At 44.0% G+C, this 15,715-nt stretch overlaps 1 protein-coding gene across 1 annotated transcript; it reads left to right on the top strand.

Annotated features, from left to right (window-relative positions):
* The first annotated feature begins 2,236 nt into the window (after positions 1–2,236).
* Positions 2,237–4,444, top strand: LOC108120579 (transcription initiation factor TFIID subunit 3). Its single transcript, XM_017234308.3, has one exon. The coding sequence runs from the start codon at positions 2,370–2,372 to the stop codon at positions 4,380–4,382; it is 2,013 nt and encodes a 670-aa protein (XP_017089797.2). The 5' UTR covers positions 2,237–2,369; the 3' UTR covers positions 4,383–4,444.
* Positions 4,445–15,715: the final 11,271 nt, after the last annotated feature.

The following is a 15,715-nucleotide window of genomic DNA, read 5'->3' as shown; positions in this document are numbered from 1 at the left end:
GTAACTTTTTTTCTTTCAATCCGAGAAGTTTTGAACACTTTAAGACAAAATTATAAAACCCTCTGCAAGGGTATAAATATAAGTCCTTTATTGATGAAGATTGAACGAGCTAATATATGATATTCGGAAAGTTAAATTATACGGCAGCTATAAAATTCCCATAGCCTTTTAGAAAATGTAGAGGTGAAAATAATCGTACCTCCAATTGCATTATTTGTCTAAGCAAATAATCTAAGTCTAAGCAATTAATCTTTCAGAAGACAAATTTTGTAGTGACTTTTAGCGGCTCTTTGCTCTTTTGTCGGCCATCTTGCACGTCAACAGGAAGTCAAATATATGCACACGCACACCAACTAGCAGGAGGGCTCACACGCACACACACACATATGTGTACACTGTAGAGAGCGCTCATTGTCAGACAAATACAAACAAGTCCGCGGTAAAATGGCGAACATAAATTTCCGCTGCGCCATCCGCCATCCGCCTTCAGCCGTATGACGTTTTATGAGGAACGGAGAGGAGCAAGTGAGTCAAAGATTGTTTATGGTGGCCAAGAGTTGATTCATCGCATTTAATGGATAACGCTCAAGCACATTCAGCAGAAAGAATCAGCTTGAAAGATGGAGTGTGAGCATATGCGTTGTCTGCCATTTTCGTGCTGAATTTATGAATTTATTTCAGCTGCACAAGCCGAAGCTCTGGCAAATGTGCGAAGGGTTGTCTAATATATTGGGCAATAAATCTGCAAGAGGGACACGTCTCTATGCAGATATTTCTGGGCAAAATTCCTCAACTCACTCAGCTCCGCCATTAATTATGATTACGCACATGCATATGTGGGCATACAACCGCATGCCCTTCAACAGATTAAATTTAAATTTCATTTAATCCCCGCCCCCACCCCATTCCCATCCAAGTCAGGCCCAATTACCAGTGATTGTTTGTGGAATTGGGATTGCATCGCCTGATCCCCAATTGTTCGGCCAGATGTCGATGGCTTATTATTTAATGAACTGCCCGTCCAGGAACAACATCAACACAATATGACTATTGTGCTTATGTCCATAACCCCCCCGACCAAGACCCCACTCCCCATTCCACCGTTTATTGTCCCAGGCATTGGATTTTATTAAACTGCGCTAAAGTCGTAGCTTATTTATATTTAGGTCAACTTTATTATATGCACATAATTACAAAAGCCAACACACACAGAGGACAACCTCCTCTGCAGCCGCCGCCGTGAGTGTTGGCCGGAGATAAAGCATTTATGAAGACAGACATGTGGGAATTGCGGTCCTGGCAGGACAAACAAAGTGCCCCAGTCCGCCGTCATCGGAGTGGTAGTCGCCTATTTGCACTTCCTCTCCGCCTTCCGAGACTCATTTATTTGCGCTGTTCTAATAATAAGAAATAATGTCATTTCATGTCCTATTCCAGCTAGGCCATTGTCTGTGTCCTTGCTCGTCCTGGTAGGCCGTTGCCTCGCTCTCCCTGATTCTCTCAAGTAAAATATTTATGCGACAAAAGACAATTTAGGATTTATGTTTCTGTATATAAGCTGTGTGTGTTCATCCTCCCCACATATGTAATGTATCCCCACGACCCCAAACCATACCAGTTACCAGAAACCAGCAACCAGCATTCTAGGATGCTAACACTAAAAGCAGCTGACTTTGGCTTTTTGTGCTTCTCGTATTTTTGCCCTTTTTTGGTTGAACAGGAACTGCTCCATAAATAGCACAGCCATGTCAGGCTCTTTCGTGTGCGAATTTATGTGGCATTGGGCAGGAAATTGTAAGGGGAAAAGACTCCGGCTCGATTGGGGAAACACTGCGGAAAACTGGAAACTGGGCCAGCAAATTAAAGTGTGCAAACTTTAATTGGAGTTCATTTTGATGGATGCGAAAACATTTTTGATCCCCTGGCTAAGCAAATTCTGAGAGTGACAGGCTAATCCGATGCAGTAACTGCATTTCAACCGGACCGACCGAATGACCCAAATAAATCAGATTATATGGTTGGAAAACTAATTGAGCTCTGGAAGTCAGACAACAGAAGCTCCAAACATAGTATTTCTAAAATAAGAGGCTTAAGGAATTTATGTTTCATTTTGCTCAAGCTTTGAACTTCATCATAAAACAAAAATAAATTTTCTTCAATTTTTAAAGGACTTTTTTTTTATTTTTTTAAAGGACTGTCTATCACGGAGCCTTTGCTTGAATCATCAGCTGGATTATCCTCACTTCTACAGGGTTCTCAACGACTACTAGTTCGGGCCCTATTTAGGCTTACAAAATTATTCTTTGGCAACAAAAAAATCTTTATGAATAAAGGTAAATTCTGTGTGGTGCAGTCCGAGGCAATCGTACATGAGCGCGGGAGGCAGACGGTCCCGGCAGTGGCGAGGTCCCGAGTGCCTGGGCACCTCCTATCCTCCCCCTGCCAGCCAGCGACTCCCCTCGGCACCTGCGCCCTACCCCTGCGTGGTGCAGAGGAATGGGAATAATTACACCTATCAGGTTCGGCGCTCCGAGACATACCCTTCGATCCGACCGCCTGGGTCCCGATGCCAAGAAAGTAAGTCACCAGCCGGGTTGATCCACAGCCGTGGGGCCGATGGCCGCGGGCGACCCTTCGACATGGAGCGCGACGACGTCCTGCAAGTCTGGCAGCAGAGCCCGCACAAGGACACGCTGGGCTTCTATGGCGTCGGTTCGCCCGCCCACCAGCCCGAATCGTTGAGGTTCAACCAGTTGCTGGCACAGTGCCTGAACAAGGCAAGCGGGACACCCAAGCAGCGCCCACCCAAGCCCCCCCTTCCACCGCAACTACGCCGCGTCCAATCAAGCAAGCCTTTTCCGTCGCAGCCGTGCCCGCCCTTGATCCTCAATCGGTGGGTATTGCAACAGGAAATTCAACGGATGCCACAGGTCCAGCAGCAACTATCGCCCCGAAGGGCAACGCCCAACATGTACTGCTGGGCTCATCCAGATCCTAACAATCCTTTTGGTTTGCCGGCAGTCCTCTCAGAGGAGCAACGCCTCCGCAACCTCAGCCGGACACGCTCTGTGGCACCGAAGCCTCAGCGACGCACCAAGTTCTGGTATTGTCCTCCTTGTTGTGTTCCGAATCCTAAGACTAATTCCAGGAATCCGGAGGCCTTCGACCAGCCCGTCCCATCCGAGCCCAGGAACTACGACGAGCTATACAAACGGCTAGTGGGCTGCTTTGAGCCAACCGAGGATCCCATTTGCAAAGTCTACGAGGTTTGCTGCAAACCCAAGAAGCCCCGGGGGAAGGACGGAGGTGCAGGTGGTACTGGAGACGGAGCGGGGGGCACCGGAGGTGCCGGAGACGGAGATAGAGATGGGCAGGATAGCAATTTCAGCAATTTCGGTCCTGATAGCGGATCGGCACTCCGACCCTCCTTAAGCGACTATGGCGGCAATCGGGGAGCAGGAGACGGAGGTGATGAAAAGACCGCTAGAGGCTATAAAGGCAAAGAGGATAGAGTCAATAGAGGTGATAAAAGCAAAGAAGAGGAAGGTGATAAGGACAAAAGCAAGGACAAAGATGAAGGGATCACCAAGGAGAAAGAAAAAGCTAGTGATAAAACGAAAGAAGTTGGCACTGAAAAGGTCAACAAGACAAAAGATAGAGATTCCGAAAGCTTAAAATCGAAATATGAATATGTGAGAAAGGATAAAAGAAATAAGACTAAAGAAAAAAGAAAAAGCGATACGGAAGAACCCAAAATGGAGGAACCTCTCCTCTCATATGAAGATGTTGAAGATTATAGGCCTCTCAGAGAGCCTTCAAAGGCCTCCCTTAGGACACCTTCCAGACTCCAAATCCTTGAACCGCCGCCATATTTTATGCCTGGGGATGTGGATCTGCCAACTAAAAAGATCAGAAAGAGGCGCCATTCCAAGAAAAATAACCACAATGCTCATTTCCAGGATGAAAAACAGAAACCGCCCTGCCCTGTCTGTCCGCCCTGTCCGCCTCCGGAGTGCCAGTGCGAGATCTGCCACTTCATGGAGCGCCGCCGCAAGGAACCCGAGGCGCCCTTCATCCGGGACATGAGGCGAGCGGAGAAGAGACTCCAGCTACGCAACTACTATCGGCAAATGTGCCACCGGAGCTACATGGCATGCCGCACCGACGAGGAGTACCGCGCTCCGCTCCGCAAATGCGATCCCATTAAGTGCGAGGACTTCTTCTGCAACAAAAGTCGCCTCTACGAGCACTGCGAGTGTCTGACCGCCGTCCAGGAGCTCAAGAAACTTCTCAAAGGATCTTCCAATAAAAGGATCCTCAACTATGTGGATAATCTCTGTCAAAGAATCTGCCAGCGCATGTGCGATTGCATCCTCACCTAGTCTACTATGTTTTTCGTTGTTCTGTCTTTTTAATTGAAAAGTAAATTTTATTTTAGCCGTCATTTCAAAGAGTTTTTAATACCAGAACTAGATTATAGAAGGAAAGTAGAACTCATTCCCAAATGAAGCTTATTTGGGTAATGTGTTGAAGAGCTTAAGTGATTAGTCCATTTTGGGTAACCGAGACATTAAAATTCTCCCACTTAGCTATAACAATATGGATGTCCCCGGGAATCGAACACTTGCCACACGCATCCTGCCACTCTGCGGGCCATGAATTCAAACATTGGAACATAAAATCCCCAGGCACAACCGGGATTGTGTGAAAATGGCCAAGTTGAGCATTTAGGGCCACTTTATTTACAATATCGAATTTCCCAAAAATTTTTCAACAGCCGCAAACACTTGAACGATTTCCCAGCGCTCAATTAAAGGCCATTAGCCAAGAGCAGGAAGGATAGAGACGAAGACAGAGAAAGAAACATAGAGAGAGAAAGAGATGGTATAAAAGGATAACTACCCCAAGAACCTCATCCTCAAATCCAATGCAATATGTGCGCTATGTATGGCCAAAGGATATGCTGGAAACACGCATTGAATTACGCAGACAAAGGACTCGAGCTTTTTGGAGAATTTTCCTCATACCATACCTCAGACCATTTTCCATTTCCCAGTTCCCCATTTCCATATGCAGAAATTCACATAGTGGAAGAGTCTACCAACTTGCTCGCCTGTGCGTTGCCCCCTCGGGCACATTACTAGACGAAAAATGTTCGGGCCCCCGAGCTGGGGAGTAATTAAAGTTTTGCTCAAGTGTCGATAAATTATGCGGAAGATGCTCTATGCAAATGGCTTACAACAATACGAGCGTCTGCCAGGCGAGGCTTGACGAACTGACAAGCTGACAGACCGTCGGACTAGCCGACAGGCGGACAGAGCGACGGACAGGCTGCTGGGCATTCTTTTGGGCCTCGAATGACAGGCACTTCATCATCGTGTCCTTCGGCGAGTGTGTAATTCATCACGCGAACAACCGCAGCTTCACTCCCCTTCCGAGCCGGGGCGAGCAAAAGTGACATGACATGTTGAGCCTGCATTTTGGCCCAAAACGTTGGGAGGGAGGGGCGGTATCAGGAAATTACTGCCGCCTGTTTTGCGGCCAAAAGGGGAGCCGAGCGGGCTGGTGGAGGCTTTAAGTTCGGTTGAGCCGCTTTCCGTGATGAGGCAAAAGGAATGCTATTAAGCAAGTTGACATTAATCGTTGTGACTTCCTCAGCGGGGTGGGCGGGCATGTGTGTGTCCTGGTCCTGGTGCTAATGAAGCTCTGGCAGCCAGTCAGCAGGCTGTAATGGGAAAACAATTAAGTATGTAAAATGCAAATGACGAGCCCTAAAAATCTTGTCAAAATCTTCGTCATGCATATTGATAAGTTCAAGGAGTAATGAAGGTGAGCCGGCTCCATATGCCAACATGTAAGGCCATTAATTCATTTGACTTGGCCAAGACAGAACGAGGGCTGTCGTCAGTTGTGGAAGAGCCTGTAAGTCGGAGCATAGGACGAATGATTTCTTGAGGCTGCCTGGAGAACAAATTTACAAAAACCGTACAAACCGTACCATTGTTTGAATTCATTGCCCATATTAATGCCAATCCCACAAATACCTTCATTATACAAACTCCACTCAAGCTGGTGATTAGAAACTTGAGGCTCAAATTGAGCCATAAATTCTAGAATCCAATACACAATCATCAATAATTTTCGTATAAATATGCACAGCATTAAGCTATCACAACGTCTCCTTGGATGTCAGCCGGCGTTGCGAATAGGATTTGCGTTGCGGCTGGAACGGACAGGAGCAAAGTCCTCATTATACCATCGAAGCCCCAAACCAAATCAGTTGATAGGTTGTTAAAGCCTAATTTATGTTTGGCATTGGAAAATAGTTGGTGCTGTTTGAATGCCCAAAATCCAATGTGCAATGCTCGGTTCGGGCTGATGCAATAAACAAGATTACGCATACGCCAGGTGGTCGGCCTCACAACTCTAATTAAACATACAAGACGAAATGTTCGTACACCCCATACCATGCTGCACTATATTATATTTATGCACATATATATATATAAATTTATGTTTGCACAATTAATGAACACTAATGCCCTTGTTTACCGACCTCAGCCTCTCACCCCGAACTCTGAGGCAACCTGGCTCCTTGCAAATCCTGGCTTAACTAATTTCCTGTTGCCACAGGCCCAAGGCGCAATTTTGGATAGTTAAGATACTCGGATCTATGACTTGTATTATTTTGCAGCGAAGTGCAAATTATTGTTATGGCAATTACAAATTTCGAATCTTGTTTATTGGGAGCTCAAGTTTTTGATTACTGGCCTCAATTAGCAAGGAGTTTACGTTTAAACCGAATTTCCCTAATATCCTAACCCCTTAAGTTTAAGGACCCTTTATCTTTAGGGCCAGCCTAATCGAAAATCGCTTACAACTAATTTTTTTTTATGGAAATTGTGTTTCCTTCGGGCCCGAGTCCCGAGGACTATATCGTTAACTCTCTTAAATAGCGCTAATCATAAGAATGAAGTTGATGTGCCTTTACGACCACTTACGACATATGACGATGACGATTAGCATTAAACTTGGCCAGGACTCGCACATAAAACCGTTTTATATCCTCGCATAAACAGGTGGATAGCGAGAGGAGCCGAGGGGGCAAGACGACAGGTGACGCAGCCTATTCCCAGGCCTCAAGTTTTGCCGCTTCCGACCCCCCAAAAAAATAATGTCCCGAATTTTGCGCAAATGTTTTGGCTTTTTATTGGGCGCGTTTTCCCCAAAAAATCCGTGGTGCGGTCTTTAGACGCCACAGTTGACTCTTCAAAATGGCCAGAACATAAAAATTGTATTAAGCCATAAAGCGAAGAGGGGCAGAGTGGCAGTGGCAGGGGTACGGGAGCTGGGAAGTGAAATAAAAGCAGCTAAAATGCACATAAAACCATTTTATTTGCGGTTGCCTGACAATTGAATTGGCTTCATGTACTCTCTGAAAATGCGAGTCTTGATTCATCTATTAAGCTCTATTGTTCTGGCAGTCAAAACGCGATTGGATCTGAATGCTGGGGCCTTCAATCCTTATGAGTCCTTCCATAAGTGTAAACACAAAAGAAAGTTTGTGGTATTCATATTCTTTCGATTTGTTCCATGTTTGTTTTTATTAGTTCGTGTTAGAGTAGTTTGATGGGTATATTCAATTGCTCTTTCATGAAATTCCATTTTTTTTTTTATGGCCAAATAAATAATCTAAAAAGAGAGTCATCCTTGAGGTTTTAGAAATTATTATTACCAACTTTCTTGACCAAGTTTTAATTGTAAGATTACCATAAGAATGACATATAGTAGGTGTCCTGCAGTCGCTCAAAGTTTTTTTCCCAGTTTTTTGCTCAACTTCTCACGTTTGTTAGTCCTTTCGGAGTTGTGTGATTTGTGTGCGAAAGGCAGAAGCACTTGAATCCTGAATTCCCCCGACAAGGCATTCGTTGCCGAAAGTCAAGTGTGTCTGTTCCAAGCTCATGCCATGCACTTGCCCCAAATATGATTTCAATATTTTTTTTCTGTTTGCCAAGAACATTTCAATTTATGTTCTTTTTGGATATGGTTCGGGTGCTCAATATGCGAGCAGCTGCCCCCTCGTCGTGCTTCCTCCGGCTTAGGACAAACATAAATCGCAGAGCATATTACACAATGCAAGATGCGTGCTCGGCTCACATTGGGGGGAGGCGGCAAGTCCTTGGGGTCCTTCGAGGTGGATGGGAGCTCCCCCTTTTTTATCCGGCAGTGTTTGCATTGCAAATGGCTGGCACGAGGGCGGGGCAGCGGATTGAGTAAGCATAGTTAGGGTCACGGGAACAGAGAGCAAACTTTTTACGCTACGATTGTCCTGTTTCTGCACTTGAAGAGGGCAAGGATGTGGCAGGAAACCCGCTTACGGGTAGAGATGAGTGCCCGGTTTTAGCCATTCTCTAGCCAGACAGCGTGGCAAACTGTTGAGCTATCAATATTAAAAAAGTACGTGAAGGGATTTTTTAAAATATTCATTCGCCCTTGATTAATCCTGCTCGGCAATCAATCACTGCCCAGCCAGAGGGATAAAGTCCAATATTTATTTTGATAATTTTTTATTTCTAGCTTGTTATAGATATATAAATATTGAATGCGCTTTAGGGAAGCGTTAACATCAAAAGTATATTAGTTTTTATTCATTGTTGTCCATTTTATGGCCAGTCTTTGTTAAAATGTAATTGATTTTAATGTCATTGTTTCTTTTTTTTTTTTGTGGCTTTATTATTATTTGTTACTTTATATAAAAAACAGCTGACAAAAAATCTGTACAATGGATTTCTATATTATTATTCCCTAATTAGAGTTATTATCAGAAACCATTCGTGTCACTCAGCCATCGCCAACCATCATTGTTTGCTTGAGAAATAGTGAACGAAAAGAGAGACATCCCATAGTTACTGGTTTACCCTCGTAAAGCGTTTCCTCCGGCTCCGGCAATGTCCTGGCTGCTTCTCGCCTACGTGTCCTGCCTGCCAAAGCATTCAAATTGTTTACCGTATGAACGGAGTGCGCACGTGAAAGCCAAAAGAAAATTGTACTAAATTTTAAATGGTACGGCAGCAAAAATGTGCAGCAGCTCCAATGCGCCCAGGATGTTCCTGCGATGCGCCTCGTATGCTGGAACCAGAAGCCAGGAGCTAGGAGCCAGGATTCGTTGCCTTGACGCAGTGTAATTTATTGGCAGCACGTTTATCATGCCGTTGACTCGGCCTCAGTCTTCTCCTCAGACCCCTGAGACCTCGCAGCCTCGCCTCCATGGAGTGCAGTACCACCTTTTATACTTCCTCTTCCCTTCTCCGACCCGCACAAACTTTCAGCTACAAACTCTTATTCCAGCTGGTAAGCCCAAAAAATGCAGCCATGCGCCGCATGCAAAAATGCCTATGCCTAGGTATACACTGGGGAAAAAGTTATATTTTAATATTTTTTGGTACTATTAAAATTTATAGAGAATGAAAATTAAAATCCTTCAAAGCAATCCTCTTCAAAATCAGATGAATATTGGCAAAGATACCGATATTTTTAGAGGCTATACAATACATATATAGCAGGGGTTTTTAAAAGGAGTATCCCTAGAAAAGTATGAAGCATGTTAATCAATAATTTTGTTCCAAGATTATGATACAGATTAATAGATAATCGATATACTCAACTTTTAAGATGTTCCTCTTAAGAATCAGACAAAAAATATAAAAGATATAAACATAGTTTGATAGGGTGTCTTAGATCTGAGAATCTGAGAAGTAAGAATCACATCCCCAAGACGCAGGTCAAAATCTTCAGTGTACTCTCCACACCGAGTCCTGCAGTGGGATCTGTTTTAACCCCGCTTCGCTGTTCTGCCCGTCCCGGCTCTTACCACAATATTTGCACAAATTGCATCCACGGAGCGAGCGACGGCGGTGGCGGGCGCCTTTTCCACATCCTTTCTACTTACTTTTATCGCTCGGGCCAATGTTTGTCGAGCATTTTGAAAGCCGACTCGGAGCCCTTTTCCCATTGTTTGTCTGCGGCAGTGCAGCGGCTGCAACATTCATTAAAATGTTGCCAATGTGTTTTTGTGGCAAATTGAAGCTGTCTGAGCTGTGGGCCCAGTCGGTCTCCTAGCCAGGCATCTGGTATATGCATTTTCCGAGTAGTTCCCATGCATAAACATGAGGCAGCGGATTAGGCATCAGGTAAGGACTCTCAGTGCAGGGGGGCAAGGATACAGCAATGATTGGAAATCAAAAGTCTCTAATGGTTGTGAGATCAGGAATGAGTGCTCCACAAAAAGGTAAACCGGAATGCTGGCAAACATATTTCTGTCTGGAGAACAAGCCATTGAACCAAGTCTATATGCACATTTATGAAAGGCAGTTGATGGATGGAGAATATTAAAGGATAAAGGATTTCACAGCTCCTATTTTTCTGTTATTTCATAGCCTTTAAAACGTGAACAAATACGTGCGAAAAATTTGAAATCATTTTGTTTTGCAATTGACTTTCAAGAGAAAGTTTCTTTCGATGACACTGCATTTCCGGATCCGTTTTTCCATTTTTTATCTCCCAGAATCCTTGTTGCGATTGCTGTCCGGTCCTCCAGCATGAGCAACTGCATCTAATTGTTATTTAACTAAATCATAAACGTTTGCAATTAAGGCAGCGTCAGTGTACTTGGTTCTCCTTTCCCAAAAGCTCTTCTCTGGCCAAGGCGCCCACAAACTGTTGACACTTTGTTAGCAATTAGTTTGGTCAATAAAGTGGGAAGTGAGGGGAGCTGGTGAGCCAACTGAACTGAACTGAGTTGGTCCGAAGTGAAGTCCGAGGAGCTGAGATGGAAAAAGTGCCTGGACCAGGCTTTGCCTCAAATGTGGAAAATTGCTGCAATTTTTTGCCATCTAATTGGGGCAGTCAGAAAAAGGAAACGACGACGATGCCAAGAAAGGAAGGAAACAACAACAGCAGAATCATTGGGGGCGGAGAGGGCGATGTTGAGTGGGGCCAAGGATACCCAGAAAATTAATTAAAATGCTGACTTCTTTTCTATTTACACAACAAATTGCGGCAAATGCGCATAAATCAAATTGTTCGCACCGTTCAATGTTTGCTTTTTCCCGCCATCCACCAAAAAAATTCTGGTGTTTGGCGGGGGACGAGAGAAATTCAATTTTCCATGCATATTTCATATGTTTGTGTGTTTTTCGGCGTGTTTAAAGCCGCACTCGATGGCCCCTTGAAACAAACCCCAGACCAGTCGGAAGCCGACTACCAATACCATCCAGAAACACCCTCGTCAGCTGAGCCAACAGGTTTTTCCCAGCCATTATTGTTGGTTGGGGTCGGTGGACTGGAGGTCAAAACGGGGGAAAATATAGCTGTGCAATGGCAAAAAAAGATGGGAAAATTATGCCTGCAGGACTACAGGATACCCAGTAAAATCAGCAATCAAAATTATGACACAAATCCACCCCAGAAACCAATACACCCGACTGTAGGGAAGTGGAAAAATGAGATGCGTGAACAAAAAGCGACCCAGGGGAGCACGCCGAAAAGTGGCAAAGGGCGGGGAGCTTTCGGGGTGGAAGGACAACAAAAAAAAGTGGGGAAGAGAAAGGACATTCGTGCTTCTGGCAGTGACTGTCAGCCTGTTTTTGATTCATGCGTTAAATGAAAATTAATCCGATTTAATCTGTCGCTAATTAGGTTTACTTTGGCTTTGTTTCGCACCTCTCATCGAAGCCAGGATATTCGATTTCAATATCCACTTATGTGGACTATACAGGGCCATACTATACGGTATTTTATTCGAAATCAATTAATGATCCAAGCGCGGTTTGGAATCCAATTCGTAATTTGCAAACGACGAAATAGATTAATTGCTGTACCATGTAAAATAAAACAAAAAACTTGATTTATTATTCGGCCAGGCAATACGATTTCCTGTCTGAAATATTTATTTAATTAAGCAATTTATTTCGTAGCATGCATACTTCCGAAATTCGTTAAAGCCCAGTAATTGTAATGCCATTTGAGTAAGATTATGTAAACTGGCTTATAGCAGATAATTACGGTGATTCATGTGATAACAAAATCATAAGTACAATTTACATAAATAATTACCTCGATAACGCTTAAATCGGTTTAAACAAACCGTCTCTATGCCAGAGTTGGCCCAAAATCATTACCGATGATGACACTCATACGCACTGTTGCCCTTCCATTTCTGTCTGCGTTTTTCGGTCCTCTGTTGTTGACAACATTGTTTCAAGGCCCCAACCCGGAGACCAAAGGAAATCCATGCTCACGTGTGTGTAGCTGGCATATGGCCATAACTGTGTCTTGGTTGATGGACTGAGAATAAAAAGTATTATTTGAATGTATTTAAAGGGCTTAGATCCCTTAAAGGGTATTAAAAATGTGTATTTCCTTTGGAAAAATTTTATTATTTTTTTATCTATATACATTTCAGGACCTTAAAATTTGATAAAACTTTTCTCTAAGTACATCATCCTAGTGACGATGCACTGGCTGGTCTGACTACCTCATTTCCATAACGAAAACAAAGCCAAAAATCTGAAGTTTCATTAGACGAGGTTGGCTCCTGCCCTGCCAACTGCAACCGGCCCCTGATCCTGCTCCTGGGTGTATCTCCTGCCAACCTGTTTTTAGGGCTTCCATTTCAGATTTCGGATGATGTCAAGAACCGGCAAAACCAATGCGGCCGTGCGCTCGATTGTCGTCTGGCAGGCGTCTGTGCCTGCCTAGATAATATGCTTAATACGTTTTTATGTGCCTGCCTCGGAGTTTTGGGGCCAGGCCTGTAAGCTCCACTTTCGTGCCCCCACTTGCCCTTCCGTTTCATGGCACAGGACCTGCAACGTATTTGGGTGTCTCATTGTTTGGTGTGCCAACTGGTGCTGTTAGGGGCGCGCGTGAAATCATATTTCCACTGAAATGACTTTTGGGCCAAAACAAAAAGTTTTTGTTTTTGTGTTTTCGGTTCAGGCCGGTTCGGTTCTCGTTTTAGGTGGAGCCATGAATTATGCAAAAGGACTCTTGCCAGGAGCCGGGTTGCCTGTTGGTTATCAGAAACTATTGACCCATTAACGGGTCGGGAATGTTGAGAGTGAGTGTGAATGACACTGGAGTGCAGTAGCAGCAGCAGCAGTAGCAGAAGGCGTCGGCAAACAATCCACAAACTAATTAACATAACGCATTAAAGCGGCAAACACTTTGGAATTATGTCAAGTATCTCAGCCGGCAGACGCATCAAAGGATTACCAGAACTGGATGGCTGATAAGTATGCCACTTCTCCAGACTCTCCTTTTTCTTGCTGCAGGGCTTAATACCCGAGAATCTTTCAAGGGAATGGGTATGTTAAATATTTTTTAAGGGGTATTAATTACCTAGATTTTTTTAAAGTCGTTCCGAGTTAATATCTATAATGTAAATGCATTAATATAAGCTATAACAAATGTCACCTAATTTCTAGATAACTCATCATTTTTTGAAGAACAGAATATTTCTCTCATCTCTAAATTAAGTTTTCCAAAATAATAATTTCCAAAATTAAATAATTTTTTCTTTATGTGTAGAATTTTTTGATTATTCTTTTCATAACTATATTTGCATTTTTTGCAGAGTTGGGGAGTGGGGAGTTGGAGGATTTTTTCAAGATTCTGAGGGATGGGTGTGACTTGGACGCTTGGCGCTTTGTTTGTGCTTTGACACGCGCTCCCGACACTCAAAAGGCAGCTCAAAGTAACGATGCAGCCGACTCTGGCGATGATTACGATGTGGAGAACAGAGACCGGCGAACGGAGAAGGATGAGCACCCAGATGGGATGGAGGACTAGGACGGGGTGACGTCCCGACATCTCTGACAGCGAGAAACGCGCCAAAGTCGAAGCCGAAGCGGCAGACGTTGCATATTAAACACTCAAGTGGCGCCACTCGCCTCCAGTTAGTTAAAAGCAACTGGCTGGGAAGCGAGTCGCAAACTTATGGAGGTGCCAGTGTGCTGCATGTGAAGAGGGTCTCGGCGAATCAAAAATCTCATATGATTAATCCAATTTGCAGCGCTGTCTCACGAATGCACTTTCAACTGTTTGAATCATGAGGTCATGAGTCGGAAAAATTAAAAATAAAACCCATTCCAATAAAATCAAATGGCAGGCAATCGATTTAATATAAAGCGCATTTAATTAAGCATATTGATTCGAGGCCATTGAAATGCAAAATATAAAAGGCATATTATACTGACTATTTTGGGTTTCTGATGCCATGTTAGATGGCTATTTAAAATGATTCGAAAAGCGGCTTAATCGGTGGCCATCTCCAGATAGGGCTGGCACTTGTGCTGAACTCATTATTTGCTCATTATTTACATTAAAACAATGGCCGTTCGTAATAAGCAATTACATAAAAGTTGATGTAATTATTAATTATTTAATGTAAATATAAATAAAAGTTACGACGCTCTGCGCTCGTGTGCGGCGCTCGTGTGGGCGCATGGAGGAGCAATAAATGTATTTAAATTTATTGCATAATAAAGATTAAATATTTATTTACACAACGTTTCAATTAACTTTCGGCTTTGCTGAACCGCCATCACCCTGCATTCCACGGCCGTTTGTAATTCCCGTTTTTGCGCCAATTTAATTATAAAATTTATTGTTTAAATTCGCGTCAGCAACAAAATGGCGACCGGCAAGCCGGAAGTAGGTTGCCGCCGGCCGTCCAGTTGAATGACCTTCCCAGTACCACTCTCCTGCTCCCTCTCTCTCTCGCTCTATCTCCATCTATTTCACTATCCCTGTAGCCCTGTCCCTTTTCCGTGTTGCCCGTCTGGGAATGTGCCACATTTTATGCGGCAAGGCGAGGGAATGTAGGCCGTAAACTTGCCATAAATTTTCAAGCGCCACACGCACAAACAGCAAGGAATTTCCACAATTTTCCCTCTCTGGGTTTGCTCTCTTTTTTTTTTTCTCCATGTGTATGTAAATTTCACTCAATTGACATTGGTCAGGGCTTACCCCCCACCCCTGACCTGACCCACCTCCCCCTGGGGAGTGCAGTTTTCCCCCGTTAGTTCCCATTTGCCTGCACTTCAAAGTCAACGCAGCTGTTGCCCCGACACAGGAAAAAAAAGAAGAGTCCGGAAACTGCACGGAAACGGAAGTCGCAGTGGCAATGGCGATGGCGACGGCCGAGAGACAGACACAGATAGCCAGAAGTAGCAGCTGTGCTGACCAGTGGCCCCCTCTACCCACCTGTTAGCCTTACCCCTTGCCATGGCCGAGAATCCTTATTCTCTTTTGTGCCAAAGAGATGAAAGTCGCGCTGCTGCTGTCGCTTTCAAAAATTCATATTCGTAATTGTTGACTGTATTGTCGCCCCGTATTGTTGCCACATCCAGTGGCGCAGCCACCGCCACTGCCACTCGCAGTTGCCAAAAGGAGTGCCACAGTTGAGATTCGTTAACAAAGATTGTCGAGTGGCTGCCAATGACTGGCAAGAGCGAAAGGAAATTAAACTGAAAGGACTTGTCGACTGAAAAGGAGAAGTTTATTTGTAAGAGCTTCAAGTTCATTTATTTATAGTTTCCAAGAATATTTATTATTTATTTACCTTTTTACAAATTTTGGTTAAATTATAAATTTTATTCTTACCTTTTTTAAATCTTTAAAAATACCAATTACAATCCCCACTGTCTGGTTG

The sequence above is a fragment of the Drosophila bipectinata genome, chromosome 2L (genome assembly GCF_030179905.1).
Source record: "Drosophila bipectinata strain 14024-0381.07 chromosome 2L, DbipHiC1v2, whole genome shotgun sequence".
Classification (NCBI taxonomy): Eukaryota; Metazoa; Arthropoda; class Insecta; order Diptera; family Drosophilidae; genus Drosophila; species Drosophila bipectinata.
This window is presented reverse-complemented; position numbering and strand designations above follow the sequence as displayed.

What these genes read in the sequence shown, in the direction of transcription:
- LOC108120579 (XM_017234308.3), top strand. Translation starts at nt 2,370, where the DNA reads ATGAGCGCGGGAGGCAGACGGTCCCGGCAGTGGCGAGGTCCCGAGTGC.